The sequence below is a fragment of the Myxocyprinus asiaticus genome, chromosome 5 (assembly GCF_019703515.2).
Source record: "Myxocyprinus asiaticus isolate MX2 ecotype Aquarium Trade chromosome 5, UBuf_Myxa_2, whole genome shotgun sequence".
NCBI classification, from domain to species: domain Eukaryota; kingdom Metazoa; phylum Chordata; class Actinopteri; order Cypriniformes; family Catostomidae; genus Myxocyprinus; species Myxocyprinus asiaticus.
The window spans coordinates 32,552,656-32,566,857 of record NC_059348.1 but is presented as its reverse complement, the minus strand read 5'-3'; the positions used below and the strand labels follow the sequence as shown (position 1 = coordinate 32,566,857).

Below are 14,202 nucleotides of genomic sequence, written 5' to 3'. Positions count from 1 at the left end.
TTACAATGCAAATGAATAGTGACCAAATCTCAGAAGGTCCAAAAAGGACATAAAGTCAGCATAAAAGTAATCCATATGACTCCAGTGGATAAATCCATGTCTTCTGAAGCGATATGATAGTTGTGGGTGAGAAACAGATCATTATCATTATAATCTACACTTTCATGTTCACTTCAACATTTTGATGTGGAAGTGACTTTCACTTTCACATTCAGCCAGCTACTGGTTGGGTCTGGTCAAAGGTGGAGATTTATAGTAAAAAAGGACTTACATTTTGATCTGTTTCTTACCCATACCTATCATATTGTTTCTGAAGGCATTGATTTACTTTGCTCATGCTTTTATTATGCTTCCTTTATGTCCATTTGCCATTATGTTCTTCACTTCATCACTATTCACTTGCATTGTGAGGACCAACAGCGATGAGATATTCCTCAGAAATCTTTGTTTTTGTTTGGCAATAGAAAGAAAGTCATACAAATTTGGGATGGCATGAGGGTGAGTAAATAAGTGAATTTTCATTTTTGAGTAAACTATCCCTTTAAAACAATAAATATAATGTCAGATTGTACTACAACAAATCTCGATTTATAGTGTTTTGTAACATTTTTAATTAAATTATTAGAACTTATTTTAAATGATTTCCCAAAAATGTTCATGCAACTTAAGTCTCTTTCTGTTTACCAAGTAGACTACTGAAATGTAACCTTCATGTAATTAAATTTTAATTTCATTATAACTTTTCCAAAATACTTGTAACATTACAATTACTTGTAATTTTCATTGTAACATTACATTTTCGACCCAATCATGCCTCGTTTTCATTCACGTCAAAAATCAAAGATGGCGCTACTTTGAATAAAGTCTATATCAGGATATACTTTTATGTATTATAAATCATGGCATGAGTGAAAACCAGATCTCCCTATGCCACCTTCCTCTATGACAACCAAAAACACAACACACTTGATGACATACACTGTAATGTTATTGTGCAGAATTACTGTCACCGTTATCACTGCACAAGATTTGGGGAAGCAAAGAACAGGCCACTGCTTCATTTGGTGAATGTCCCAATTGGTGAATATCCCAAATGAAGCTGCACCTCTCTGCTGTGCACTCTAATACATTTGGCAGCACTAACAGTAAGCCTGAAGTCACATTGTTCACTGCATAAAGCATTTCAGACTAGGCCCTACTACACAGCATCGTAACTTTAGATAGTTAAATGACATGCTTCCTGACTCCTCCACGTGACGCGTGACCTTACCAACTTAGGTCATCCCTCTCATAAGCGCATGTCACAGAGATGTACTGAAGCGAACATTTGTAGTTAAAAAGTATATAAGTATTGTTTTGTTTCTAAAAAATAATCAAGAGTTTGGGTTCACAAGAACTTTATTTGTCGACTGGAGTCGTGTGGATTATTTTGATGCACCCTAAATGTGTATTTTGGACCATCAAAAAATGGAGTACATTCACTTGTATTGTTTAAAGGAGGAGGCCTGAAACTTAAATTCTGTTTTGATGAAGAAAGAAACTCAGATACATCTTGGATGGCCTGAGGGTGAGTAAATTATCAGCAAAATTTCATTTTTGGGTGAACTATTCCTTTAAGGTGTAATACTGCTGTTGTCTTGTTAGTGACTGCATGAGTCTGCCTGCTTACAGCAATGAATCGTCCTACATCTACAGCAATTTTCAAGTAGACTTCTACTTAGTGAGGATGTTTTGGGGAAATTCGCACAAAATGACTTACAATCTGCTTAGCCTTACTGTGCATTTGGAAAACAGGGCCCTACATTTTGTTTATTTCTTTCTTTTAAATTGAAATAAAAGCATGTTTATATACCTTGGTGTCTCACACAACGTAAGCATATGTAGAATAGGCCTACCGAATTAAAGAACGTGATCATTTGCAAGGTGGTGTAAAGTGCATCATAGCAACAACCATAGTGCTGTGTTGCTAGATCCTCTGTGGCTTTTACCATTGATTCATTCGTATTATGTCATCTTTACATCAATATCCTACATAAATTACAATTTCTGGAAACAACAGAAAAAACAAAAATAAACACAATGTCAGGGCACGGGATACAAGTAAATTACAACGGGCTGGGGGGATCGAAGCGCAAAAATTAAAACCAATTCGCTAATTGGGTCGTCCAACGGCCGCAGAAAATGTAACCCATTAGTCCCTCTGGTGGTCAAATAATTCATCTGACATAAAGTAATTATGACTGCAGGCTACTCTAATGAGCATTATTAATTATTATTATTATTATTATTATTATTATTATTATTATTATTATTATTATTATTATTATTATTATGAAATGCTGTATATGAAAACAAATAATCTTATGGAATTGTGTATCTTTAGACCTTACAGCAGCGCCGTCTTTGACGTGAATGACAACGACTGTCTTCAGAGGGTAGTTGTTTTGAGTGTTTTGGGATCGTTCTGTTGACGAAACATTGAAAAAAGTTATTTCCAAGACATTTCATTTGACAAAAAACTCCAGACAATATGTTGTGCAAAATTATATGCCCACCATTGGGCAGTAGTGGCTCAACCAGGCAGTGGTGGCTCAGCAGTTAAGGCTCTGGGTTCAGTTAAGGTTGGGGGTTCAAGCCCCAGCACTGCCAAGATGCCACTGTTGGGCCCTTGACCCTATCTGCTCCTGGGAAGCCGTACACTCTGCACTCTGACCCCAGCTTAGCTGGGATACGTGAAAGAAAAAAAAAAAAAAAAAAAAGAATTTCACTGTATATGTTCAAATGTGTGATAAATAAGAAATTATATAGGAGCTTTTTTATGACTTTATACAGTGCATGTCATTGAAGTGACGTCTATCCCTCACAGCCTTGTTTTAATTCCCGTCAAAAATCAAAGTTGGCGCTACTGGCGTATAGCACATGCCCAAAACCATATTACTGAAGTCCTTTGCAGCTTATGTTTCAGTTTGTTTTCATAATCTATAGGAAACAACGCAGACAAAAAGCACACAAACTACAATATTAACCCATTTTAATTATAGCAAAGCAATTGTAAACTAGGTCGCTATTATAGCCTATTTTATAAAGAGCCACTTTCATAATAAAAGTGTTGGTTTAAACAAAAATCGCCTTTAAAACGATACTCTGCAGTCTGTGAATAATAATTGGCCAGAATTTACAATTAAAATAGATCTATATACAAACCCCACCCACATCCTTGTACCGGCTTTATAATGCACACTTCAGAATCTGATGCAGTATGTCATCCGGGTATCTTTTGCCTACTATTTCATGAATACTGATGAGGAGTTCTAATATAGGCTACCTGGAGAACGATACGGCGATGCTCGGCTGGCGCATGACCCAGAAATACACGATCTGAAGGCCATCATTGTTCATGGGTGCTCAGTTCCGCACACACCAGGTGTCACGCGACTGTTCACGCTTCAATGGATAATGGGCAAATATAAGTCCATTTCACCTTTTTTAAGAGCCCCTCACATATGTTTTACCATCTGTTACTGTAAAAACATCTACATTTAAAAAAAAAAAAAAAAATGCCTTTGACATCCTGAATTCGTGCATGTGCAGTTTGCTGGTTGGTTGAAAGAATAGACATGGCGTCTGATGGAGCAGGTGAAAGTACTAATTAATTTTTAAATGTATGGTTTTTCAATTTTTTTTATTTCCAAACTTATGACTACATTTCTAGGGAGAAATAAATATTGTAGATTCTAAATATTTGCTTAGTTATTTTTTAAGCTCACTTTAAGTAGTTTTAGATCATTAGACATGACAGTGCTTTGTAAAACCATCTGAATGCAAATCGCTGCCTGTGAAATCATCGACTGAATTAACAAAAATAATTAAATAAAGGATATTTTTTATCTCATGTTTGTTATCCTCATCCGCGACGGTGACGAGTCTGCATATAGACGGGAGGTTGAACAGCTGGCTGTCTGGTAGGGTCACAACAACCTTGAGTTGAACATGCTCAAAACAGTGATGATAGTGGACTTCAGGAGAAATCCTGGGCTCTGCCATCTCTCAGGACCTGAATTGAGACTCCACATAGACTCCATTGTGAAGAAGGCTCAGCAGAAGTTGTACTTCCTTTGCCAGCTGAGGAAGTTTAACCTGTCACAGGAGCTGCTGACACAGTTCTACTCAGCCATCACTGAGTCTGTCCTGTGTACATCTATAACTGTCTGGTTTGGTTCAGCCACCAAATCAGACAGAAGGAAACTACAACAGACAGTCAGAACTGCTGAGAGGATAATTGGTGCCCCCCTGCCCACCTGCCAAGACCTGTACGTATCCAGAGTGAGGAAATGTGCAGATAGAATCACTGTGGACCCCACACACCCTGCCCGTTCCCTCTTTGAACTGTTGCCCTCTGGCTGGCTCTACAGAGCTCTGAGCACCAGGCCATCCAGGCACAAGAACAGTTTTTACCCTCAGGCCATTTTCCAAATGAACAATTAAACTGCCTCAGGACTCCCCCATAGTGCTATAATTTAAATATATGTATATATGCACAAAATGTACATATGTGAATTCACCTTGCACATACGCCATTCTATATGTCCTATTATTTGTATGTCTATTTATACTCTTACCTTGTTTTATATTCTGTGTCTCACTGTAATGTTCTGTGTGCACTTGTTTCTCCTATCACCCAAAAAATGCCTTATGTACGTGAGAAAATGTGGCAAAAAAGCTCAATCTGATTGTCACCTTGTCTTTCTTACATCTCTTAAATAAGAAAGTAGTCAGTGCAGTTCACCTGTGCATAACTGGCCCCTCTGTGACTCTTATCATTTGTCAATAAATTGTTTACATACATGTTGTAATACATCTATAGACAAAAAGTTTACATAATTTATTCTTTGTTCATCGTATGTATGCACATATAATGTTTATACATACAGTACAACATATTCACAATATGAGGGTGGCATGACAGATCACTAAACTGAATCAAAACCGTATAAAATAAATCCTAAATAGATAGACAAACAAATAAGTACATAAATAAATAGTAGAAATTAGATATCTATAGTACTCATATTGTGTCTGCATGCTTACAAGAACATCCTCAATATTGTTTTATTGTACAAACAATATAGACTAAAATAAGAACAAGGGGCTTTGATACAGTAGACAAGTTCATGAGGCTACTTGACTTCATCCAACAGAAAGATTCAAAGATTGTGTTAACCATTGAAATTAGGAAGCACTTTTATAGACCCACACATACGTGCACACAGGCTCACACACACAAACCACACATACCTATTCACCATAAAGATACATACATTCTGTAGAACACACACCTGTGTGCACTTAACATGTGAACACGCTCGCAAATACAGGCATAGAACATCACCACTGGGAGACCCTGATTTTGCTGCACTCACTTTTCCTGTCTTTCTTTGTCTTTTCCTGAGAGTTTAATGCTAGTTTAGCTCACCTGACATGACTGATCAGGCAGAGTCACATGGTCCTCTCAGAGTCACAACCCCTTTGAGCACAAAGCTTACAAAAAACTTACCCCTGTGCCCAAACACAGTATTAAAACACACATTAAATTAAGTCACCGAAATTGCTACTGGAAAGACATGATCTTTTGAATAATGATGAAAAGCTTGCATTTCATTAGAACTCCCCTTCTAGTGTAATTGTTTTGCAGTTATCTCACTGAATTACTACTACTTGTCTACATAAAATCCACAGAAGGCCCCAAATCCATATTAGAAAAATGACTAGTATGTTTATTTGTATATTACACACTAAATAATATAATGTGCCTAAATGTCCCATATATGACTGAAATGGTTGCAAAATAATAATTCTTCAAGAGCGGCCATTGATAAGCATTCACAATCGCAAGCATCAGAATGAAAAGAAACCGAAATGGCTACAAAATAGTGAAGGCATTTTTCATTAGCACTAAATCATTGTTTTTATATAGAATCTTTACATTAAAGTAATGTAGTGTAACGTTGTTAGAATTCTGAGTATTGCTTTTAGCGGTCATATTTTCCAATTTAATAAAAAGGAGAGAAAGAGAGGAAGCAGAGATAAAAGAAAAAAAACATAGCAAGCATTTAATGCTCTGCTGAAGAAAACAGAAATGCTAAAAGACAGACTGACAATGCTGCAAACAGGATACTTATATGGCAACTGGTAAGAGGGACTGAGAGAGAGAGGGTTTACTTCTGAAGAGTACCTACTTCACATGGCTAGGAACATAATTCACTATGATCACATTTTTTCAGATCGTTAGTTTAAGACAGCGTGTGAAAGAGAGGCAGACGGGAAAGACTGTGGTGAAGCAAAACATTAAACCTGCTATAGCATTCCTTCAACCCTTAAGGTAAAAGGTATGAGATCGATTATTTTACAAACACACAGTCCATTCCGATAAGAGTGAATATGTTCATTTGTTATATGTCAGTGTAGGACTGATAAATGTTAAAAGTTTATGTGTATATGCCCACGTTTATCTACATGGTGAATTAAGGTCAGCTGATCACTCTTAAAGAGGTAAGTACTGTATGTACAAAACGTTTGTATGGCACTTTCCACGAATAGGCTACAAAATAGAAACTGCGACTCAAAAAAAAAAATTATTTTCTTCAGCAAATGGTCAATGAAAGGGGTGCATCACCCTCAGAAAATGCTGATCGTCAAGCTCAGGAGGTTAACTGTAATATTATATGAGTATTTTTTTTCCATTATTATTATTACTTTTTTTTGCAACCCTGTTAACAAACTTTGGGTGTCGAAATAATGTCTCAATGCATTTTAAAACCCTGTTTTTTGTGGTTTCGTAATTTTCTAGCAATAAACCTTAAATAAACATCAAAATCAAATAGACAAAATAAAAATATTACAAATAAAAAAAAAAATAATAATAACAATAAAATTATAAATCAGCAATAAGAATTGATAACAGGGTTGCAAATTTAGCCTTAACTAAGCTATCAATCTATTCACTTTATTGGTAAATTTTAGTTTCCAAAAATTAAAGATATTTGATATTGTTTCTGATCATGCTGATCTTTATAAATGCAGCCAACATACAATTTGTATACATTTTATAATTGAAAAAAATAAAATAATAATAATAAATTATATTATTTACTTGTCTTTCCGCAATGTGGTAGAAATGGTCCAAATAATGTTGCTTCTTGGGTATAACAAATGTAAGCAATGTAATATTTTTTTTTTTTTTTTTTTTTTTTTGTAACAGCAAAAATGCAGTAACATGGTTGCATGCAAAATGTGGAATCCAGGTGAATATTGCATTTTTGGTCATTAATACTAGTAACTAAACACTGTTTAAAAAAAACTAATTAAATAGAATACAAGTTCAATAGATTGTCACAATTATGACACTGTTACAATTTTAACTGTTGGATACAGTCAAGATATTTTAGATAATAGTTTATCTAATATGTCTAATAGTTCTCACAACAAAAACATGGGATTTGTGTCTCTAATGCTTAAAAAAAAAAAAAAAACTCATGGTACACAAAAGTATACAAAAGTATCCATATTCGTGGAGTGTGCTGTTTACAGACAAACTACATGTAATCACACATGCAAAAAAATAAAAATAAAATAAAATAAAAATATATAAATTAACTGGGCTCCAAATGGTGTGTCCTGTGATTGATCTAGTTATGGCTTGGGGTCATGGAAATATGATGTATGTCTACGTTGGAAGTCTTTTTCTCTTTTAATGAAAAGTCAAATTACTACTATTACTACTACTACTACTACTACTACTGTGCTTTCATGGTGCTGGTGTAGTTGCTCCTAATATACAGTGATCTTAGCATTAGGCAAACACATATCTGTGTGATGTGCTCTGCTCACTTGAGCGTTTGTGTGTGAGTGTGTATTTGTGTTTGGCAGTCTCATAGTCTGGTCTGGGCCTCAGGTATATAGATCTCGATGCTGTCTGCGCTCTCTGTGGCTGAGTTCTGCCGCACCGAAGCAGCTCGCTTGGCCGCCATCAAACGCTTGCGTGCCTCTTGACGCTGCTTCTCGGTGCTCTCCAGCGAGCGGTCTCTGGCCAGTGGAGGGTGACCTTTCGGGGGTTTCTTTGGCACTGGGGGAGGCAGCCTTCTCTCCTGAACAGGGGACGACAAACAGTCAGTTAGCCACCACAGCGGGCGGAGAAAGAGGAGCTGAGACAGCAGTATGGCACACCTGCACACAGACAGCACTAAGGCCAGCCGCGGCTAGCGCTAAAGAGCAGTGCTAATGCTTCCGCGGCCGACTGCGTGCAGTAAGAGAGCGGCTCGGTGGGAGTGAGAGGTTGGGGGCCGGTGCCCCCATGGTGCGTGCCAGATGGAATGACTTCTGAAAACAGCTCACTGTCAAACAAACAAACAAAACAAACATGGAGAGGATGTCAGGAAATTAAGAGTGAGTGAGAGAAACATTTACATTGTACATGATTAACAGCACATTAGACCAACAGACCAACAGCAGCACAATACATGAGGCACAGGGACGCAAGAGCAACACTTTAGGGAGCAAAATTTACAACCTTTAGCTGTTTCCGGAGGACTAACAGATCAGGCGAGATTTGATGAGCTCTCGGCATAGTGATATTCTGTTAATGTCACATTCTATGGATTTTGAAAGTTCTGTGTGTTGCCAGTCCCCACTACTGAATGCATAATATCACACTACAAAAGCAACAGTTCATGCACATGAATGGGGAATGTTACTCTTCTATCGGGCATCTGGTATGCCTGCACTTACATTCTTCATATCTTAATGACTCAAGCCATAATGATTCTGCAAGTTTGTTGTACCTTTCTCTCAGGGATGTCGAGGGGCCTCCAGTTGTTGGCTTTGAGTTGGTGCAGCTCATCAAACTTGAGGCTGATATTCTCAATGGAGAGCTGGAGCATGTCCCAGAACCCTGCCAGATCCTGAGCCACTGGCCGTGGGTGAGCATTTGGGTTCTGTTGAGTCAAAACGGGTAATAGAGAAAAAGTGGAAGAGAGAAGGATTATACTAATGATCTTGTAATGTATGTAAATTTGTACTGTCCTAAACATCTAAATAGGCCTTGATAGATGTGATATTGACAGTTTAATACCCATTAAATTCAAAGGATACAGATCCTGTATTCTCCTGATCATTTTATGCCAATAACTTTGATGCTATGATCATTTTGTTTTGGAATTTTCAGCCTGTCAGTCATCATTTGTATACTGTGTCATTTAACTCTATGAAACATGGTGTTAACTGTGGGAGGATGATGCTACTGATGATTTCTTCTCATAAGCCGGTTTTCTACAGTGTTGGCCTGTTAAAAAGACCAGCATCCTCACCCAGCTTCACCAGAAATACAATTGTTATGCTGTTGCACCACCTAGACCAGCACAGAACCAGCACTAACTTACATAAACCAGCCTGGACCAGCATGATAGTTCATACTGATCTAAGCTGTTTCAACAGGGTGGTGTGTGTCCTTGTGTGTCAATACTGTTGTTGTACCAAGGCGAAAATCACCCACGTTTCCTTTCCTTTCCATGGATTCTCAGCCACAAAGATATGTTTCTGTCAGATAAATTGTTTACGACTTTTACTGTTAATATTGTTAGCAGTACTCACCAGATTCTCCTCACACAGCTCCCTGAACTGCTGGAACTTCTGAGACATAAGCAGCTGTGCACTTCCCACTGCACTGCGGATCTTTCCCAGGACTGAACAGCACACACACAAACAGACACGTGAGCATAATATACACTCATCACAACCCACTGCACTAGGGGGGAGCAATGGAGATGAAGAATCCTACTCCTTTTGCCGCTTGATAGTCTTAAAAACAAAGATTATGATGAAGTATGACTATTAGAGTTATGTTGGCTAAAATGAAGGGTGTGACGCAAAGATTTCTAAAACATTTCCCATTAAATTAAAACTGCAGTTTTGTGTCTTTTACTCCATGTCTGTTAGCTTTGAGGTCATCTATATGCTATGCTAAATTCTGACACCTTCACTTAGCAGATATACACATTTAAAATGTACAATCTTTCTCTTGCAGGAATACAGACCAAAAATATTGATGACTCATACTGCACTCATTAATTTGGTCCAATCAAATGGTTTCTAGAATAAGAATGTCCTTCCCCCTAATACCACTTATTTCTGATTGGCAATACCAAATAGAAAATCACGATTCACGACTGTCTCGTAAACAGACTGTTTGCTATTGAAAAAAGGGACAAGCCCTTTGATATTTCCTGTCTCAACTCCCATCTTCAATTTTTGATTGAAACTGTTTCAATAGAAAATTTGTCAACACAGGAAAGAAAACTGCGCTCGTCAAGCCGATTTATTGGCACTTTAAATCTGATGCTCAAGATTTAAGGGAAATTTTTTTATATCTAGGATATCCAGCAGGGGGCAGAAGACATTTTAAAGACAATCATGGGCAAGAAACGACTAGCATACTGTTCAAAAGCTATTTCAGATTTACATTTAAGACTGGTTGACCAGTAGAAGTCAGAAGGCCTCTTTATTTTAGCTCTTTATGAGATTAGGGACACTTTTCACATTGCTGAGTTTGGAAACCGGTAGTAAACTATAGCCGGGTAAACTTCTATAGCAGAGAATGAAAAACTGTAGCAAATATTTTTTTTGCGTTCCCATTTGCTCCAACAGCAAAGGAAAAATTCCAGTACTGTTTCCACAACTTTTCAAAACAGGAAAACATTAGAGAGAGATGATTTATGACAATCAGAAGTGAGAAAGATGCCAAATTTACTGTCACTCCCTCAGCAGCTGTATTTGAAACCCTCGCTGCAGTGTTGACTAGTTTTTAATTAATTAATTCTAGGGTAATTTAACAAATATAATGCCATAAATGTATACTAAATTATATATAAAAAATGAAAATATAAAAAGTTTGTTAGATTTACGTGGCTAAATAAGGTGGAAGTGTGTCATCAGTCTGTAAAATGGGTCCATTGCGGTCTGTACGGCAGCATTATGGTTAAATCAGTCACTCACTGTCATCAGGTAGCTTGTTTTCCCTCTCATCCTGCTCCATCTGCTTGCACCAGCCCTCCATGCGCTCTGTCTCCGCCTGCAGCAGCTTGAGGAACCAGCGACCATCACGCTGGCACACTGAGTGGCCCACGACCTCCAAGGGGTCTTCCGTCATGCTGTCGATCCACGGGTCAGGTGGGGGCAGGATGGAGGGGTCAAACCCAACATCCTCAAAATCATCTGATGTGCAGGCATGGTAGTGGTTCCCTGAGCCCTGGATGCTGACGGTGGAGGTGGCGGCATCGCGCGAGTACTGCCGTGACATGCAGCCTGAAGAGGGGAAATCTGTGACAGGAGAATCAGCTGGTGTATAGTCTGGAGTGTCCAGATCAGCCTGTACTGCTGCTGTTACACTGTTAGAGCGCTTGAACCGCCGGTGACTGAGAGAAAAATAGAGAAGAAAGAAAGTAAGGAAGGAAGGAAAAAATAAACATTAGGGGTGATGTTAGCAGTGAAAACAGGAAAGCTTTTAACTGCTAATTTTCTATAATACGAAACACCACAATGCAAAAACCAGTGTTTTCTTTCAATTTGTCATGAGCGCACAACACATTGGTAGTGATCCAAGAACAGAAACAAGGCAGAATTCTGGAGACTGTTCTTCTGAAAAACAAAACAAATAATGTAACACTTGTGCCATAAACAACAGCCATTGGCTCAAAACTTTAGCTGACTTGCTGTCTACTAACTTCATGAGCCATTGTCTAGATAGACCACATTTGCACCTCTTAAGTAATTGCTCTGAGATGCTCTTCCAAGGCATGAACTTCACTGACAGCCACTTATACACCACAGAAACAGTGGCAAGCGACCTACACAACTCATTTACCACACACTGTTGGTGTATAACCTAAAATAATAAAGCACACATGAATATCAAATAAAATAATATAATATAGTTTATAGATGGAACTATTTCCTATTAAAATGACTGATTGTTGATGAAACTGTTATTCTAACACTGTTGCTTTATCAAGACACATACAGTATAGTGCAACCACAGATTTAGGCCAAAATAGGCATTTTAGCATATTCTATTGTCTTCCATTTGAGTCAACCTTTAGATGTCTTAAATACTGTCTAGCTAGGCAGATTTGAGACAAAGCCATAGCATGTCAGCTTTAGAACACTAGGATAATCCTGTCTCTGCTCCACAAGTTCAGTGAAGTGAAAGTGTCTCCTTAATACAGAGTTTCTTAATCCTGGATTTTAATGCACTCTCTCGTCATATGCAGAATGCCATGCAACCTCTGTAGAGGACCAACAATAATATTCAGAAAGAAACAATATGCACTTCTATCCACTGACTGCACTAATCAAACTGATATTTTATATAATGCACATGAATCATACACATTTCATTCATGGTCAATTATATAAGATGAAACAGAAGCCAAGCGAAAGTAATGGAAGCTAAAAAGAAGGTGAGGGTGGCATTTTGTAATTGTGCTTTATGGTGTCTGGAAACATTTATATGCAGCTCAAGTGAGTCAACAAAATGACCCATCACTGGTCCATGTATTTAGGGTGTCTGCATCTGCAGAGTGGAACAGACGCGTCAGGTAATTGCCATGCAAAACCATACTAATACAGGAGGCCAAAGCAAAAGTGAGTTGGGCGGCTTCTGTCCTCACATGAAACAGCTGTTTCGAACAGCACACACACACACATTAACCTAGACTTACCCATGCTCCTCTTCAACCTGAATTCCCACTGACTGAAACTTGGACTGATCCTCTTGTTCCTGGTCATCAGGCCCATCCACCTGTTTAAACACATTGCATTATAAACCAGCAACTTCCATACTGATACAAAAGTCTGAGGCCACATTGAAAATCTTTTTTTATTTTGTATTATTATTAAAACTTAAAATGAACTACTAATTTCTACAAATTACATAATATGTTAAGAAATTTGTAAGGTTTGCTTAATTACTAATGAAATGTAAACAACTTTGTGACACTCAGCATGTTTACATGCACAGCAATACCCTGATAACTAATCAATAAAAAATCATCTTACTCAAGAAAACCAACAACATAGGATACCTGTGTGTACATGAGATTTTAAATAATTAGATTATTCTGTTTTTGTCAAAACATGAACAGTATGTGCACAACAATTGTGCACATTGGATATGTTTGTAAAAACGCTGGTAAAGGTGTTTACATTCAATGCAAAATCAGGGTAATGAGCAAAAATCTGTGCATTCTCAGATCATGCTGGGATAACATGGATAATCAGGTTTTGCACAAACTTGTTCGGTGCATGCTGTCATTAAAGCAAAAGGGCACCATACCAAATGCTAAGAAATGATCAAATTCAGGATTTCTTCAATTTAACTTTTCACAATTTTTTTTTATGGTAATAATATGACTTCAAATATAATATGTAATACTATATGATCATTTTTTTTTCTTTTTTTTATTGATTTATCAGAAAAAGAAGCATTTTCATAAGGGGTCTCATATTTTTTGGACCCCTTTTTTATGTGCTTTCTGGCATAACATCTCAAAGAGTAACTGGAAATCTTCCTGTATCTCACTCACCTGGATGCCAATAGAAAGGCATCTGCCCTTCCTGAGCACATCCCTACGGATGTCATCCATGGCAGGTATGGCTATGGGTACTGGCAGAGGCAGGGGAAGTGGAGAGGGGCTGGTGCTAATGGTAACAGTGCTGTTACTGATGTGCTGGCTGGCTGGGCCGTGGATCTGAGCATTGGCTGCCTCGATGGCTGCCGTCAGGGCTTTCATGCTGTCAATGCTCTCAGTGGAATTGCTCAGACCGGAATGGAGGACTGGCTCACCCCGCGTAACGGGACAGTCCATGTAAGCATCCTGCGCAGACTCGGTGCTGCTCTGGGCTGTGATGGAGATGAAGGGCTTGGTGGAGGTGTGGGGAGGGACCGGCGGAGGAGTCTTTTTGTAAGTGGTGATGCAAGACGATACTGAGGGTAGAAAAGTACAGGAAACTATGGGAGGATATACAGGACTATTTTCAAATTGTATTTGCAATTGCGTTTTCTATTGACGGCCAAGGAGATGTGCGTTTGTGTACATTATTTAAACTTTCAACTAGGGATGGGAAATGAAACCGCATGAAGATTCTCTGAAA

General features: G+C 38.1%; 1 protein-coding gene across 2 annotated transcripts in view; it reads right to left on the bottom strand.

Moving 5' to 3' along the window:
- Positions 1-7,072: 7,072 nt before the first annotated feature.
- LOC127440449 (disks large-associated protein 1) overlaps positions 7,073-14,202 on the bottom strand; it is a 70,342-nt gene continuing 63,212 nt past the window's right edge. Inside the window, exons 5-10 of one of the 2 annotated variants that reach the window (XM_051697017.1) lie at positions 13,566-14,035; positions 12,771-12,829; positions 11,047-11,465; positions 9,646-9,737; positions 8,838-8,990; positions 7,073-8,144 (exon numbers count right to left, since the gene is read on the bottom strand). In XM_051697017.1, the coding sequence (XP_051552977.1) occupies positions 7,929-8,144; positions 8,838-8,990; positions 9,646-9,737; positions 11,047-11,465; positions 12,771-12,829; positions 13,566-14,035 (1,409 nt within the window). In that variant the 3' untranslated portion in view covers positions 7,073-7,928. Of the gene's footprint in view, positions 8,145-8,837; positions 8,991-9,645; positions 9,738-11,046; positions 11,466-12,770; positions 12,851-13,565; positions 14,036-14,202 lie in introns of both variants that reach the window. The other variant, XM_051697018.1, reaches the window with a different exon arrangement.